The 13,769-nt window shown below is 45.5% G+C and overlaps 2 protein-coding genes across 3 annotated transcripts; one reads left to right on the top strand and one right to left on the bottom strand.

The window, feature by feature from the left end:
- Nucleotides 1–1,768: 1,768 nt before the first annotated feature.
- Nucleotides 1,769–2,830, top strand: LOC104271616 (lysophosphatidic acid receptor 6-like). The gene has a single exon (XM_009866336.1). The coding sequence runs from the start codon at nt 1,769–1,771 to the stop codon at nt 2,828–2,830; it is 1,062 nt and encodes a 353-aa protein (XP_009864638.1).
- A 2,244-nt stretch (nt 2,831–5,074) lies between these two features.
- Nucleotides 5,075–13,674, bottom strand: CPSF3L (cleavage and polyadenylation specific factor 3-like). 2 transcript variants are annotated; one of them, XM_009866333.1, is made up of 17 exons: nt 13,647–13,674; nt 12,875–12,972; nt 12,376–12,449; nt 11,956–12,184; nt 11,755–11,853; nt 11,621–11,655; nt 10,789–10,927; nt 10,502–10,566; nt 9,696–9,885; nt 8,980–9,063; nt 8,394–8,483; nt 7,980–8,142; nt 7,478–7,585; nt 6,812–6,873; nt 6,297–6,439; nt 5,989–6,118; nt 5,075–5,170 (listed from the first exon to the last, which is right to left on the bottom strand). In XM_009866333.1, the coding sequence occupies exons 1-17, from the start codon at nt 13,672–13,674 to the stop codon at nt 5,105–5,107; spliced, it is 1,803 nt and encodes a 600-aa protein (XP_009864635.1). In that variant the 3' UTR covers nt 5,075–5,104. The 2 variants fall into 2 exon arrangements, with proteins under 2 accessions (XP_009864635.1, XP_009864636.1); XM_009866334.1 differs by lacking the exons at nt 11,956–12,184; nt 12,376–12,449.
- Nucleotides 13,675–13,769: the final 95 nt, after the last annotated feature.

The raw sequence follows: 13,769 nt of genomic DNA, 5'->3' as shown, positions 1-13,769 counted from the left end.
CGAACTAAATTAATGCTGAGTCTTTACAGGGCAGAAATCCCAAACAAATAAAATGCTGTTTGAGCGTTAATCAAGCTAACTGCTACTACAGGCATTGCTGCTTTTTGGTTTGGTTTTTTTATAGCTGCAGTGCAAAAATACCTCCTATTGATGTTTCTCCAAATGTTTCCAAACTTCTGGTTACAGTAAAAACCCACTGTGCTTATGGGTTCGTTACAAATCCAGTAATGGAGCAGCCAGGCTCAGCTCTGGGGAGTAGTCCAGCAGACGAACTGGCTACCTCTGCTGTTAGCACAAAGAACTGTTGTGGGGTTTTGTTTTGGTTTTTTAATCCCCAAAACAAATCTGTGTTCTGGAAGAAATAAGAGCCTTCCCCTCACAAAAATAAACCCAAACAAAACTCCAACAAAACACCTCTGGGGAAGCAAAGTGGAGTTTGGAATTTGGTCTGCCTCCATGCTTTTTAAATGGTAGTAAAGGGTACATTATTGTGAGAGATGAAAGGGGCTGTATGCTTCTACAGATCTTGGGACGACGTACGTGCTGTTTAGGAAAATGCTCTCGGTTTGTTTTGGAGCTGTTGCCCGAGAGTGTCTGTGGATGCCCTTGCTGTGCTTGTCTCCTGAGGGGCAGTAGGACATCGGTCTCCTTCACCTGTCCTGCCCCTTTAATGATTTTTCAGGCCCCTGCCTTATCTTTCCCCAGTTTAAACATTGTATTTGGAATCTAGAAAAGACATGTTTGGTGGCTCTTGCTCTGGTAGAACTCTGAGATAAAAATTATTTCAAGTCTTACACTGCTTAAAATTATGGCTTAGCTGTGCCCGTTTGGGTTCACGATCCTTTGTGTGTACAAACCCTTTTCTCTTGGGTGAAAGGCTCACGTAAGCAGGTATGTATGCTTGCCTACCTAAAGTGAAAACGTGCTTGTTTTTTCTTTTTTTTTTTCCTTTCTAATCTTCCATTTATCACCTCGGATGCTTTTGACTTCATTAGATAAACAACTATTGGGAGGAAGTGTGATTTCAGAGTTTCCATTGGAAAGTACCCAACGACCTTTGTGGTTTTGTGCTTTCAGTGGCTCAGCTTCAGAAACGTGATGAATATTGTAGCTGGGTTTAATTTCTCCACTGCCTGTAAGGGCTTTAGTTTAGGTGTTTGTTTGGTTTAGTTACTCAGCTTTCTTTTACATCTGATGGAGAGCAGTCCTGCTCGGATTTTTGCCACCACTTTTATTTTATCCTGGGAAGTCTGCGCCATCTGTCACAGTTGTTGTTTAAGGACGGGATAACACCATCACACATCGCTCAGCGATGACACAGGAATTCTGGTGGGGCTTAGGAGTGGGAAATGAGTTCCAGAACCTCCAAGGGTGTATCACTGCTGAGGTTCTGTGCTGCTTCAATTGCTAGCCCATCCTCAGCGAGAGCTACAGCCTTCTGGGTGATTTTTTTGGCAGGGATGGGGGGAATTTTTGCCTGTTATTTCGTCACCTTGTGATGATCTTGTCACCTTGTTATTTCGTCATCACCTTGTGATGATCTTAATGCCTGTTAATGATTTCTTTCTCCCTTACAGCAACACTGATTTCCACCTAAACACACCAAGCACAGACCTCTGAAGAGACTTCCCCAGGCTTAACACCGCTCCGTTGGGCAGCTTTAGCTCTTACCCACTTGAGATGAAGTGAAAGTCAAGAACCTCCTGAGGTAAGGGATGGCTTAAGACTTTTATCTCATGTTGGACATCCCTACACTCCAGCAGAAATCATGGCAGATATTTCCTGCACTGAAGGAGTCTCCAATGAGACAACTGGCAACGCCAGTTCCGAATTCAGTTTGGATGCAGACTTCCAGTACTCCTTGTTTCCTGTCATCTACAGCATCGTGTTTGTGCTGGGACTGATGGAAAACATCTTAGCTCTGTACCTCCTGTGCTGCAGAGTAAAGCACATGTCTCATTCCTACGTGTACATGGTTAATCTGGCTCTGGCAGACACCTTGTTTGTTTGTGTGTTGCCTTTTAAAATCCATTACCACCTGAATGGGAACAACTGGATCTTTGGGGACATGTCTTGTAGGGTAACTGGGACTTTCTATTACATCAACATCTACCTAAGCATCGCCTTCTTCACCTGCATTTGTATCGATCGTTACGTTGCGGTGCTGCACCCCTTCACATACATCCAGATAAAAGTCACCCATTACGTGCTGGTGGTCGCAGTTCTTTGGGTGGTCGCTCTAAGTATCGCGGTTCCACTTATCCTTGGAGGTCCCCTCCACAACTGTGGCATGAGGAACACGACAGCGTGTTTTGAGAACTTCGCTGTGAGCAGCTGGACTTATCGCATGGCACCTTACAACATCCTGGCCTTAGTTTTTGGGTTTGTGATCCCATTTTCCATCATTCTGATCAGCTACCCTCTCATTGCGAAGAGGATCTCCCAGATCAAACGCAGCGTTCGCAAGAGGAAGGCCCTGAGCACCATCTACATCATCTTGGTCATTTGTACGTTGTGCTTTCTCCCATATCATCTCACACACCTCCTTCATTTCTTAATGAGAATCCAGGTCATCCAAAATGAGTCGTTTACCAAACTGATCTACAAAATGCGAAGGGTCACCTTAGCCCTCGTGAGTTTCAACTGTTGCCTTAACCCACTGCTCTACTACTACACCTCCTCCAGCAAGCAGTGGCTCTGCAACTTCAGGCTCAGGTTCCGGTCTCAGGTGGTGTACACTGTCTGTGACCAGAAACTGGACAAATTCTCCTACGTTTATAAACTGCAGCAGAGGCCTGGAGAGAAGCAACACCCAGATGGAATCAACTGATCTACTTAAAGTTTGTATTCATCTTCCTCTTTCTACAAACCCAAACCTCTGAAACCTACCATTCTTTCATGCAGTGGCTGTTACTTCAAGGCACCACTGGAGGGACGTGCCGATGGCTATTGCTATTTCTGAGTCAGCCAGGTCAGCACTCGGGGGAGCTGTACGCTCTGACACCTGCTGTGTTTGTGCACGTTGATGTTTTGGGCTCCGTGGCAGAACACGGGGCTCTCTTCTGGAAGGTGGCGAAGCCCAGGAAAGGGTTACTCGAAGGACACCAGCCTCCTCACTCAGGGACACCAAGGTGGAAGGGGCAGTCCTGCTTGGCTTTTCCCTAGTTTGGAGGGATCCTGTGTTTTCTCCCTGGGGGCACACTGCAGCCAGCTGGGTTCAGAAGCTGCCTCCTGCCTGCATTCCACAGCCAAATAAGGGCTTCTTCTCCCTCCTTGCGCATCAATGGATTGGCTTCCCGAGCAGGACTTCAGGCCAGGGTTTCCAGCAGTGCATGCCTGCGGATTCAAGCTGGACAGCTATTAATGCAAGTTTAGAAGATGATAGATCCAAGTATTTATCAGCCAGTGAACCCTGGGCAGCACTGGTGGTGAATGAGCTCCTCTGGCCACGCAGACACTGGAGGAAGCTGCTGCAGGAGCCAGCACAACTCCTCCAAGTTCTCTTTTCAGTCATGTTTTGTGATGTAAACACAGTATCTGACCTGTTTCACCCCTTTCTTTTGTAATTAACAGAACCACACAGCTTCTGAGAACTGCTGAGTTTCCCATCCTGTGAAACATGAGACTCTGGAGATAATTTATCATTTGTGGGTTATCGGAGTCACCAGCAAACCACTGGCCTGGCTGACAAACCTGCTTCAAAGCCTACAGTTTACTTAAGAGGATGTGATTTTTTGGTAACAGATGCACAGACTCACTGTTCTGTTCCTTCCCACACCACACTGAAACTTCGAGCAAGAGCTGCCACGGACCTTAGGGGCGGGAAGGAGGGACTGGGATGATGGTGGCGGAATGGTGGGGGGAGATAAATGACCAGTTGTCGCTGTATGATGTCACTTCTCTTTGCACAACAACAGATGTTGCAGCTTCTGCTCATATTCAGCCACATTCTACTCTCTGGTTAAGGACGGGAGGTAAGAGATTTGGAAAACAAGCAGCTCGGGTTTAGGAGTATGTTGGCGTCATGTTTTATGGGAAAGAAAAACCGCATGATGACAGCAAGCAAGGGTCTTGAATTTGGGAGGCTGTATTGATCACTTGAAGCCAATCAATAAACCACTTCAGCAATGGGAGAGGCATGCAGGAAGCAAACCAAGAGCAGATCTGAATTTATTATAAGCGAGCTAAAGCTCTGTGATAGATGGTGTGTGGGCTGCAGTGTTACATTTGTTGGGCTGCACCTGACCTGGGTTAGTTATTGCCACGTGCTGAATCGTGTTGAATGAGACCGATTAGATGGGTCAGCCACTGACCTCTCCCTTCTCGTGTTTTGCACTTAGCTTGGAGAAATTTTTAAATATTTGTAAGACAATGTGCACAGCCTTTTCTAAAATATTGCAAATAATGATTCCTGTGTTCCTCTGCTTCACTGGGCTCAGTAAGACAAGTGCAAATCCATGCACTTCTAAAATGGGGATGAGAGCCTCCGCGGGACAATTAGGACAAGTTCATCTTTAACCTTTCATGAGATGGCTATTTCTGTCCCATTTATAGGCTACAGAAAAACCTCCCAGCACTGGAGGGCCTGTTCTTTCCACCTAAGCACAACTTTTATGTTCTGGACAAAGGAAGCAAAAATGTTACTTGCGACTCCATCCAGGAGCCCTGCTTTCCTGCAGCCTTGTCAGCTGTCACTGACACTGTAAAAAGTCACTCTGCTGGGTAATTAGCACATTTAGGGCTTTACACTCTTGCCTCCATTATATTTATACTAACATTTTAATTGTGAAGCTTTGAAAGCTCCTTGCTTCTCCCAGCATTGCTGAGGTTGTAAGAGGAATGAGCTGTGGGAGGGCAAGAATGCTGAATATCTTTTCCATTACTGCAAAAGCAACTCAAAGCTTGTTCCTGAGCACTCCAGAACCTGGCTGCAATGACTCCCTGGACAGATTTCCCACGGGGAAGAGTGCAGTTCTGCTGAGCGGTGTTCACCGGCACTGCAGTAACTGGACAAACACTGTAATGCCTTTATTAAAACAAAACCAGGAAAAAAACCACTGACCATGTAAACAAAGAGAACCTGCTGTGCCTGTGGCGCCGCTGCTCAGGCCGTACTTGGTGGCAGTCCTTTCTTCAGAAGGGCCGTGAGATAGCTGCCCAGTTCTTCATCCTAGAGAGAATAAAGAGAATCAGGATGAACAATTTTCTACTCAGCTTTCTCATTTGGGGCAGTAAGTTCAATTTTTGGACCCAGCAAAGTCGAATGTGAGCAGCATTCGAACATGGAACCCAGTCCCGTTCACACAAATGTATTTCTGGGTGTTCTTTCCAAATACCCGTGTAAAACTCCCGTTTGTCAAAGGAGTGTCTGGACATGAGGTGTCTCTTTTGAGGAAAATGACCCATTTTCTTGAAAGCAAAGAATAAAGAACCATTGATTCTATATTTTTGTTCTTGCTTTATCCTCAAGAAGCCATTTCCTTGCCATAAAGAAGGCATTTAAAAATACAGCCATACAAAATATGCTTTTGAAGGGAAAAAACCATAATGACTACGTCTAACCTTAGCACAATATTTCGTGTCCGCCAGCTTTACACCTAAGAAATACAATATAAAATACCTCCCCACCCTGTATGGCAATGGTGATACAGCTGAGAATTTGAAGCTGGATACTGCAGAGTCCTCTGAACACAGACATAACTGTAATTAAGTGTAGTTGTGTTAAGTGCAATTACTGCAGATCGGTTGCCTTGAGTTCAGTGCTCCCAGAGAACACTGGCTCAGTAGGGATCCTGTAAAAGGATTTGTGCTAAACCTAAAATGGTAAAGAAAATGGCAGCAGGTCACCTCATCTTCTTCCAGCCAAATTACTTGGAAGAAAAAGGTGATGAAGACCCTTGCAGTAGCAACCCCTGTTGTGGGACAGGCTGGGACCGTACGGAGTGAAGATCAGAGCTGCTTGCACAGTAGGTCTTCAAGCATTCCTACCTGGTAGGTCCAGGATACAAGCAGAACTTTGGTTCCTTGGTCCTCTGAGTGTGCTGTGGCCTGGATGAGAATGGACTCTACAGTTATGGAACCATCAGGGAGATGCTGCACCGAATAATCCTTCAGGACCCTGGTAAGAAAGAAGACGTACGATTTATTCTGGATGGAGACACACGCGTAATGCTCTGCGGCTGGTCTGGAAGGCCAGAAAGGAGAGGGCACTTCCGCTATCTGTATTAAGAAGGATAAGCTCAAGTCCATCCTTAGGGGGGAAGAGAAACCAAAACCACAGCAAAGACTGGACTTACCCTTTGAGGTGGTTGTAGACACGAAGCACTGTCTCGTGTTCTTTCCGCGGATCTTGGATGTGAACACGGCAGGTGAAACGCAGCTGATGTTCTGCAAGGCCCAGCTCCTTCAGAGCCTGCTCAGGAGAAACCAGGCGGAAGCTCTGCAGAGGAAAAGGACAAATCCACCATAAACTAGTTCTTTCTGTTTTCTCGAGTTCTGTTCCTCTGGCCAGCTGCACGCAGGTCTGTGTTCATCGCTGCCAAACACCACCAGGTGAGATCACTCCCTTTCAATCTCTGCAACATCTCAGCACGTTTCAGTTCCCCCAGGAAGCAGTAACCACTGGTCTCAAGTGTGTGATGGACAGCAAAGGTACAGGTAAGGCGGTTGCAAAACATCCCCCTAAATAATCACACCATGGGACTCGGGCTGCTTATCTTTATGTTGTTCCTTGTTCACCCACAACTCATGACTGAATGACGACAACACACTCAGAGGACACAAGACAAACATAAGATCTTTTTTTACTTACGTTGTCCTTCATAATTAACGTGCCGTGCATTAGCTGTGGCTTCTTGACATCTGGTAAGAGACCTAAACCAAGGCCAACAGAAGAGAAAGACAACATGGTGAACGATGATGTCTTTCCTTTTCAAACAAGACAACTGCTACAGGAACTGATAGATTGGATTTCTGAGTCCCTGCTGAGGAGACTTAAGAGACAAGATTTTATATCTGTTCTGTCTGTTGAAGCACATGGTGCTTAAATCAGAACTCCAGCCACACAAGAAACCATGCCTAGTACTAACAGAACAGCTGCCTCTCTTCCCATATCACCCCCTCATTTGAGAAGTTTTAGATTTTTCTTGACTGGAATTGGTTTTAGAAACCAAAACTTTCACAGACCTAGCTAGTAAAAGCACCCACGGATTTTGTTCCCACAGTGAATGGGCAATGTGTAGCAAACATGGTAGTGTGTGTGTATCTGGTTTTAAACATTACTGAATCCACACTGAGAGCACAGTAGCTGCTTGACTTCATAGGAAGCCCTCTCAGCCACTAAATGCTGGTAAAACCCGACTGCTCCAAGGCACCATTGCTACAAGTGGCCCTGCTAGACCCTTTCCACCTAACATAAATACCATGCAACACGGTGGCAGGGTCACAAAGATTAAATTCTGGGTTGAAAACGTGTCACCTATTGCTGTTTCTCTCTTCAGGAGTCCCAGGGATATGTCCACAGGAATGCTGGGGTTGGTGAATATCGTTGTGGTCTCCCCATTTGCAGGCATGTAGCAGCTGACATCTGGAAGGTGAACAGCCCGTGTCAGGGGGATTGCTGCCGCACCACTGCCAAACCCACACTCGTTTCACCCGCAAACATCCCTGGAGTGGACAGTGCTGTGGTTCTGGCAGAAGCCAAAAGGTAACAGACTGGAACAAAACTGCCTGCAGGTGTACCCTGCCTGCCTTGGCTTCTTTTAGGAGTTTAAAGAAATACAAATTCCGTAAGGGCTGGACTATAACAATGCAAAAATAACCAAACTATTTCAAGTCCAAATGGGCATTAAAATTAAATGGTCTTAACACGTTAAGTAAGATGCGTTACTGAGGGTGGCTGGTTCTGTGCTGAGGGCCAGTGGCCAAGTATGTGAACCTCAGCGCCCGCCCTCTACTGCGATTCCAGCAACTGTACTTACGGAATTCCTGCTCTATTTTCTGCTTCAGGAACTCCATTTTCTTTGCTTCTCCGTGGACCAGAAGAACATTTCGTGGCTCAGCCTGGCGTATCAGCTGCATTATTCCCTTGGCGTCCGCGTGGGCGCTGAAGGACATGTACTCCACCTGCATCTTTACCTCCAGCTGTGGAGGAGCAGAAGGCACAGGTTTTGTGAATGAGGAACTGCTGTGGCTCCCTGCAGCTTGCACCCTGCACGCCCAGCCCCAGACTCCTCTGCATCTCGTTTCAAGGAGGAAGCAGAACACCCAAAATGCTCCTTGGGTATTTTCAATGGTGCACATGGCTTATTGCCGTTACAGGTATGTAGTGTCTAAATAGCACTGAAGTTCTGAAGAACTTCCCCCAGATGATCCTTCTTGAAAACAAAACTTACTATTTGTCTTCCTTCCATTTCCAGCTTGCGCTGTCCACTCAGAATCTTATGGCCTACGGTTCCCTGCACACAGTAGCCAGGCATGATGACCTGAGAAGGAAATCCAGACAAATCTGCAAGCTCTGCCCACGGACTGTGCAGAGCATCACCACTGTTAACAAAACCAGCCACAGATACATAATTGTTCTTCCCACCCTCCATCCTGCACTGGAAAGCTGCTTGCTTTGTTACATGCACAGAAACGAAATCAGAAAGCAAACAGCTGAAATGTGTAGATCACTACATAAGAATTAACACCAGTTACAAATGTCTTTGAAGCAGCCTCCAATCAGTGAGAGTGCTTCTGAAAACAAAATCTCCCGCAACCTCCCGTGTGAGACACGTACCTCCTCTGCTTGCCCCGTCACACAGCCCAGAAAATGCAGAGCGTGAAAGAGCTCTGCCCTGGCTTGGGTCACTAGAGGACTCGTGTGGTTTTAACCCGAGATGCTCAGGAAAAGCTTTCCTGCAGATGTTGTTGTTATGACTGTATCAGTGCCACTGACACATGAACACAAAACATTGCCCAGGACACAGAATTACTTACCATGTTCTTTTCATTCCCTGCCCATTTCTTGAAGATTTGAAGGGACTGTCCCGCATGAAGCATACCAGGGGTTGCAAACACAACCTAGAATTCAAAGACTCACCGTAAAAAACTTTGAACGTTACAAGTACCCTAAAATTGTGGAGAGGATCCACACAACAGCACACGTGCTACATCAAAGCTCCACTGGGGATTTTTGCTATTTTGTTTTTCCCACCTTGTCTAATGTTCACATAAGTGAGCATAATGTCTGATCAAAGCTTTGAACAGATTTGTAACGGTACTCTCATGCTCAACAGCTTCCTCTTGTTGTAGCTACTGCCCATTAAGCCAGTCAGAAATAAAAGCAGCAATAAGAGATTGTGTTGTAAAGGATCTGTCTTCTGACAAGTCAGAGAATATACTGAAAAATTTTATGGTGTGAATCAGGTCCAGAGGTATAGATTACATGAACATGAAATCATTTTTTTTTTCCTTCAGGCATTTTACCATTACTGAAATAAACACAGATCTTTAACTGTTACATGGTGTCCCGGTTTAAGCTAAACAGAACCAATTCTGTTCAGTGATTTAACCGATTTTAGGCTGCTGTTAGTGAGGTAGAGGCTGCTCAGCATCTGCAGGTTGCCTGGTTGCCTCAGCCAGGAACTGAGTGATGCCAAAACAACTCCCTGACGCTGCGCACCTGCTCTGTCACCTCGTCACTGCCCACCTACCATGGGGCCCGGATTGTCTGCGAAGGCCCGATCAAACGCTTTGATGTGTTTGAATTCAAACATGTTCCTCTGCACAAATGTTTTCCGAATCTTCTGATTAGTCCAGGTGATGAAGAGCTTGTAATAATGATTCGCCTTCTCCGTCAGTCCCGTGGAAAAATAAATTGGAGCCTTCAAATTCATTCTTTCCCTGTGGAAAGAAGTGTTCCTGAGACCTGTGAGGGCCAAACTGGGATCCTGGCTATCCACACTAAATGTCCACAAACCAACGTAGTCTCCGAAAACTTTTTTGTGCATATCCTACTATCAACGAGCACAAATCAGTATTATGACAATGTTACGTCAACCGTGCATTAACGTACTCCAAGGTGGGCTTTAGCCCAGTTCTCCTTCTCACCCAGTACTGCCAGCTTCCTTCTATCACAAATATTAATCATTCTGCTATAATTAACATTTCCACACAACGCTTATATGTAAGTTTAGTACTTGTTCATCCCTCCTCCCACTCCTTTATAGTGAGGGAAAGACACAACCAATTTTTTTAAAGGACAGTTGATTCTGAGTGTTTGGGGAGCAGTGGAGAAGGACTGGCTAAGAAAATGGTTAGTTTGATGCTCAGAGTCAGGAATAATGGAAAATATAAGGAAAGAAGCAATTCCACAACTGTCAGCATGGGCTGACATGCAGAAGAGTACTAATGAGAACACTTGTACTAAACAGACATGAAAAAAATCAGAGAAACCTGCCAGGACAACGTGAAGAGGACAAAAAGGAGGTGGTAGATGCACAGAAAAGGCTGCACTCACCAAAAGGTTTCCAATAAAATGCAAAGTTCCTGGGCACGTCCAAGGGCAAAAACGGGGATCAGAACCTGCAATTGAGATATAATTCAGAGTCTGAGAAATCCAACCAGCACGTAAATTGAAGCATTTCATATTCTGCCTTTTCAAGTGCAGATGGAGGAATATAAAAATGGCTTCAGTTTCAGGCACTGGTCATACACAGGTACCGGAGCTCGTTAACAGTCACACAGCACTATGGAGCCAACAAGAGCTGCAGGGAGGGAACACCATTAATTGTTCAAACACCGTACCTTCCCTCCTCTTTCCACAGTCTCATGAACCTTCTTCAAGAAGTCTCTTTCTCTGCAGCGTTTAGAATCTCTGATAGTCGTGGCATAGGTGGATTCACTTATTAATAAATCTGGGCGACACTTATCAATCCAGGCAGCACTAAACCAAAAGGTAATTTAAAAAAAAAAAAGAAAAGGATCAAACCAGTCAAATTAGGAGATGGTATCTAGCATTTCTGATCTGCAGGTCTCAAAGGTGGGTGGAGAATGTCACTGTCTCCATTTGCAGGCAGGAAAACAGGTACAGAGATGGGCTCGCCCAACGTCACCCCAGGAGTTCTGCAGCAGCATCAGGGCTCCTTTCTCTGCAGTCTGTGCTTTTTTTAAATGCATCCAGCTCAGAACACAAACTACACACTTTGAAAAGCAGTTCTGCAGCCTATTATTTACATGCATTAAAATCTTATTATAAGTAACACAAATATTATAAATCTCTCCTATATGCCAGTAAAAATTAACATTGAAGTTTGTGATTTAGGAAAGTATATTTAGAAGATATGATGACAATAAAACACCTCAGACATTTAAGTCCAATTATTACATAACTTTAAAAATAGATTAATATGAGTATCCAGAAGAAGATTACATTAAAGTCTATCTGGAACAATCACTGTAAGTTTATTCATTCTCATAATTCAAAACTGCATTTATCTGTCCAGCACAGACATGGTTAAACATTCCAGTCTTCTAAGGAAGAATCAATGCTGATAAGCCCCTGGTATTAACAGAAGCTGCGCTAAAGTCTTCCTCTCAGAAATATAAATAATTCATAGAAACTCAGCTTCCCACTTACCCTAAATGTCTGTCTGGCGTCATGTTATAATCCCCCTAACGGAAGAGGAGAAATCCATTAACACCCTCAAGGTAACGGGACAGGCCATTAAAAGGAGGTGGAGGCAGGGGTAAACATCGCGGCGCAGGACTCACCGTGTACACAACCGACTCGCATCCAACCTTAATCTGGAACATGGCTGCTCCCAGCACATGCCCTGCATAGTACGCCTTGATCTCCAGCTCCTCATCCACCTGTACCGACAAGCATTTAAAATAAAACCGAACCAAAACTAACATTGTTCTGCCAACAATCCAGTTGGTCTGATTCAAGGGTATGCAGAAACAATCGTTCACCTGAACTGTCTGGTGAAGATGCACGGCAACCACTTTCTTCATACAGTCTTTAATCATTTGGGAAGTGAAGAAGTTAAGTTCTCCTTTTTTATCCACAGTTATTTTCCTGTAATCCTCCAGGAGGATGGGGCAGATGGCCTTGGTAGGATGCGTCATGTAAATGGGCCCATCATAACCGACCATTTCACTGAAATAAGGTAAAGCTCCACAATGGTCCAAATGAAAGTGGCTGCAAAAAGATATAAACAGGAGTTTGCCTTGCCTGGTTCTCAGACCTCACTTCAGATTTTCAAAGCACTGCGTGACACAGAGGAACTAGCCAAAAGAGAAATGAGGAACTCAGAATGCGTTTGGGTTGCTAGCGACAGTACCCAAAAAGCTCTCCTGTTTGAGCTCTGACAAGGAAAGAAGCTTCCTCACCTGATGATCACGCAGTCGAGGAAGTCGGTCAGCCTTCCGTTCTGCGTGATGTACGAAAAGTCAGGAAAACGTCTCTGCAAACACATGAGAAAACGGGCTGTCCATTGGGCAACAGAACCAGTTAACGCCACGTGACCAACCCAACAAACCAACGGTGCAAATGACCTAAAACAGCGGAAACGTGCCACAATCGACCTTGAGTCACAGCTGCTGTAAGGCAGCAGGCAGCACCGGCGCCAGGAATGTTCACGGGAAGGCAAGATTTTGGAAGGAAAAGAGTAGTTTATTCTCTGCCAGAATCCAGCTCCAGCAGTGGCGGACACACGTGCCCCACAGCGCACACCCAGCTGGTCTTACCCCTACGTCACGTAAGATGAGGCGGGCGACCTTCACATAAAAGGGAACAGAGCAGAACAACAGGAGCCTTGCTGGGAAAGGCTGGGCAGAGGCACCTTGAAAGCATCTCTACACAACATCCAGGCTCCTCCACCGTACTCACGTCATCGTTGTAGCCCATGTGCATCCCACAGTCAAGCATCACGTTCTTCCCGGCAATAGACACGAGGATACAGCTGCGTCCCACATCCTGGCCAGCTCCTGGACCCGAGCAAAAGGAACAAAAGTCAGTCATGACTGTGGATTCCTACAATCGCTTCAAAAGAGAAACGTTTAAAGGTCTGCACAAACTTCCTAGTGTTTCTGATGCAGGAAAAGGCTACATCTTCTTCCAAGAAAGTCGGTCTGTTAGAGGGCAGGCAAATGTGAACTGACTTACCCCATTCGCTGAGCTTAGGAGCTGCCAGCTGCAAAGCTGCGGCAAATGCAGCCCCGCATCCAAACCCCTAAGCAGTTCAGATGCAGGGCACATCCTCTGCCCTCTCAGCACACAAACGTGTCTCTACAGTTTCTACGCAGCCCATAAAAAAAAGAGAAAAATTTGCTTCCCGTGGACCTTCAGCACCGTTAACTACTACCTCTATCTACATTGTATGATACTACAACAATTTTATCAGGATGTATTAATAAATCTTGTAAAATCAAGCTAGAGTTATGGAGCTGTTTGAGTCTTGCTTAAAAGACAAAAGGAAGGCAGTGACACACTGACACAAACCAAGTGAGGACGCTGAGCCATTGCAGCGCAGCACCACGACTGGTTTCTGTGGTGCAGGCAGGCACGTCCGTCCCCAGCAGTCTAACACACAGTGCTATGAATTCTGAATTCCAAAGTTTTTCAGTGTTTTCAGTTCAGGCCAATTTTAGATTGGACTTACCCAAGGGCGTGACTTTTATTTCAGGCATTTTAACAAACTCTAAATCTCAAACTGCCTGGCAAAGTCTTCCAGAAACAGCCTAATGGAGGCCCCCAAAAGACGACGCAGCCACTTTCGCAGCTG

This window comes from Apaloderma vittatum, unplaced genomic scaffold (assembly GCF_000703405.1).
Source record: "Apaloderma vittatum isolate BGI_N311 unplaced genomic scaffold, ASM70340v1 scaffold22473, whole genome shotgun sequence".
In the NCBI taxonomy this organism is placed as follows: Eukaryota; Metazoa; Chordata; class Aves; order Trogoniformes; family Trogonidae; genus Apaloderma; species Apaloderma vittatum.
The sequence above is the reverse complement of the archived record's forward strand: the minus strand, read 5'-3'. Positions and strand labels throughout refer to the sequence as shown.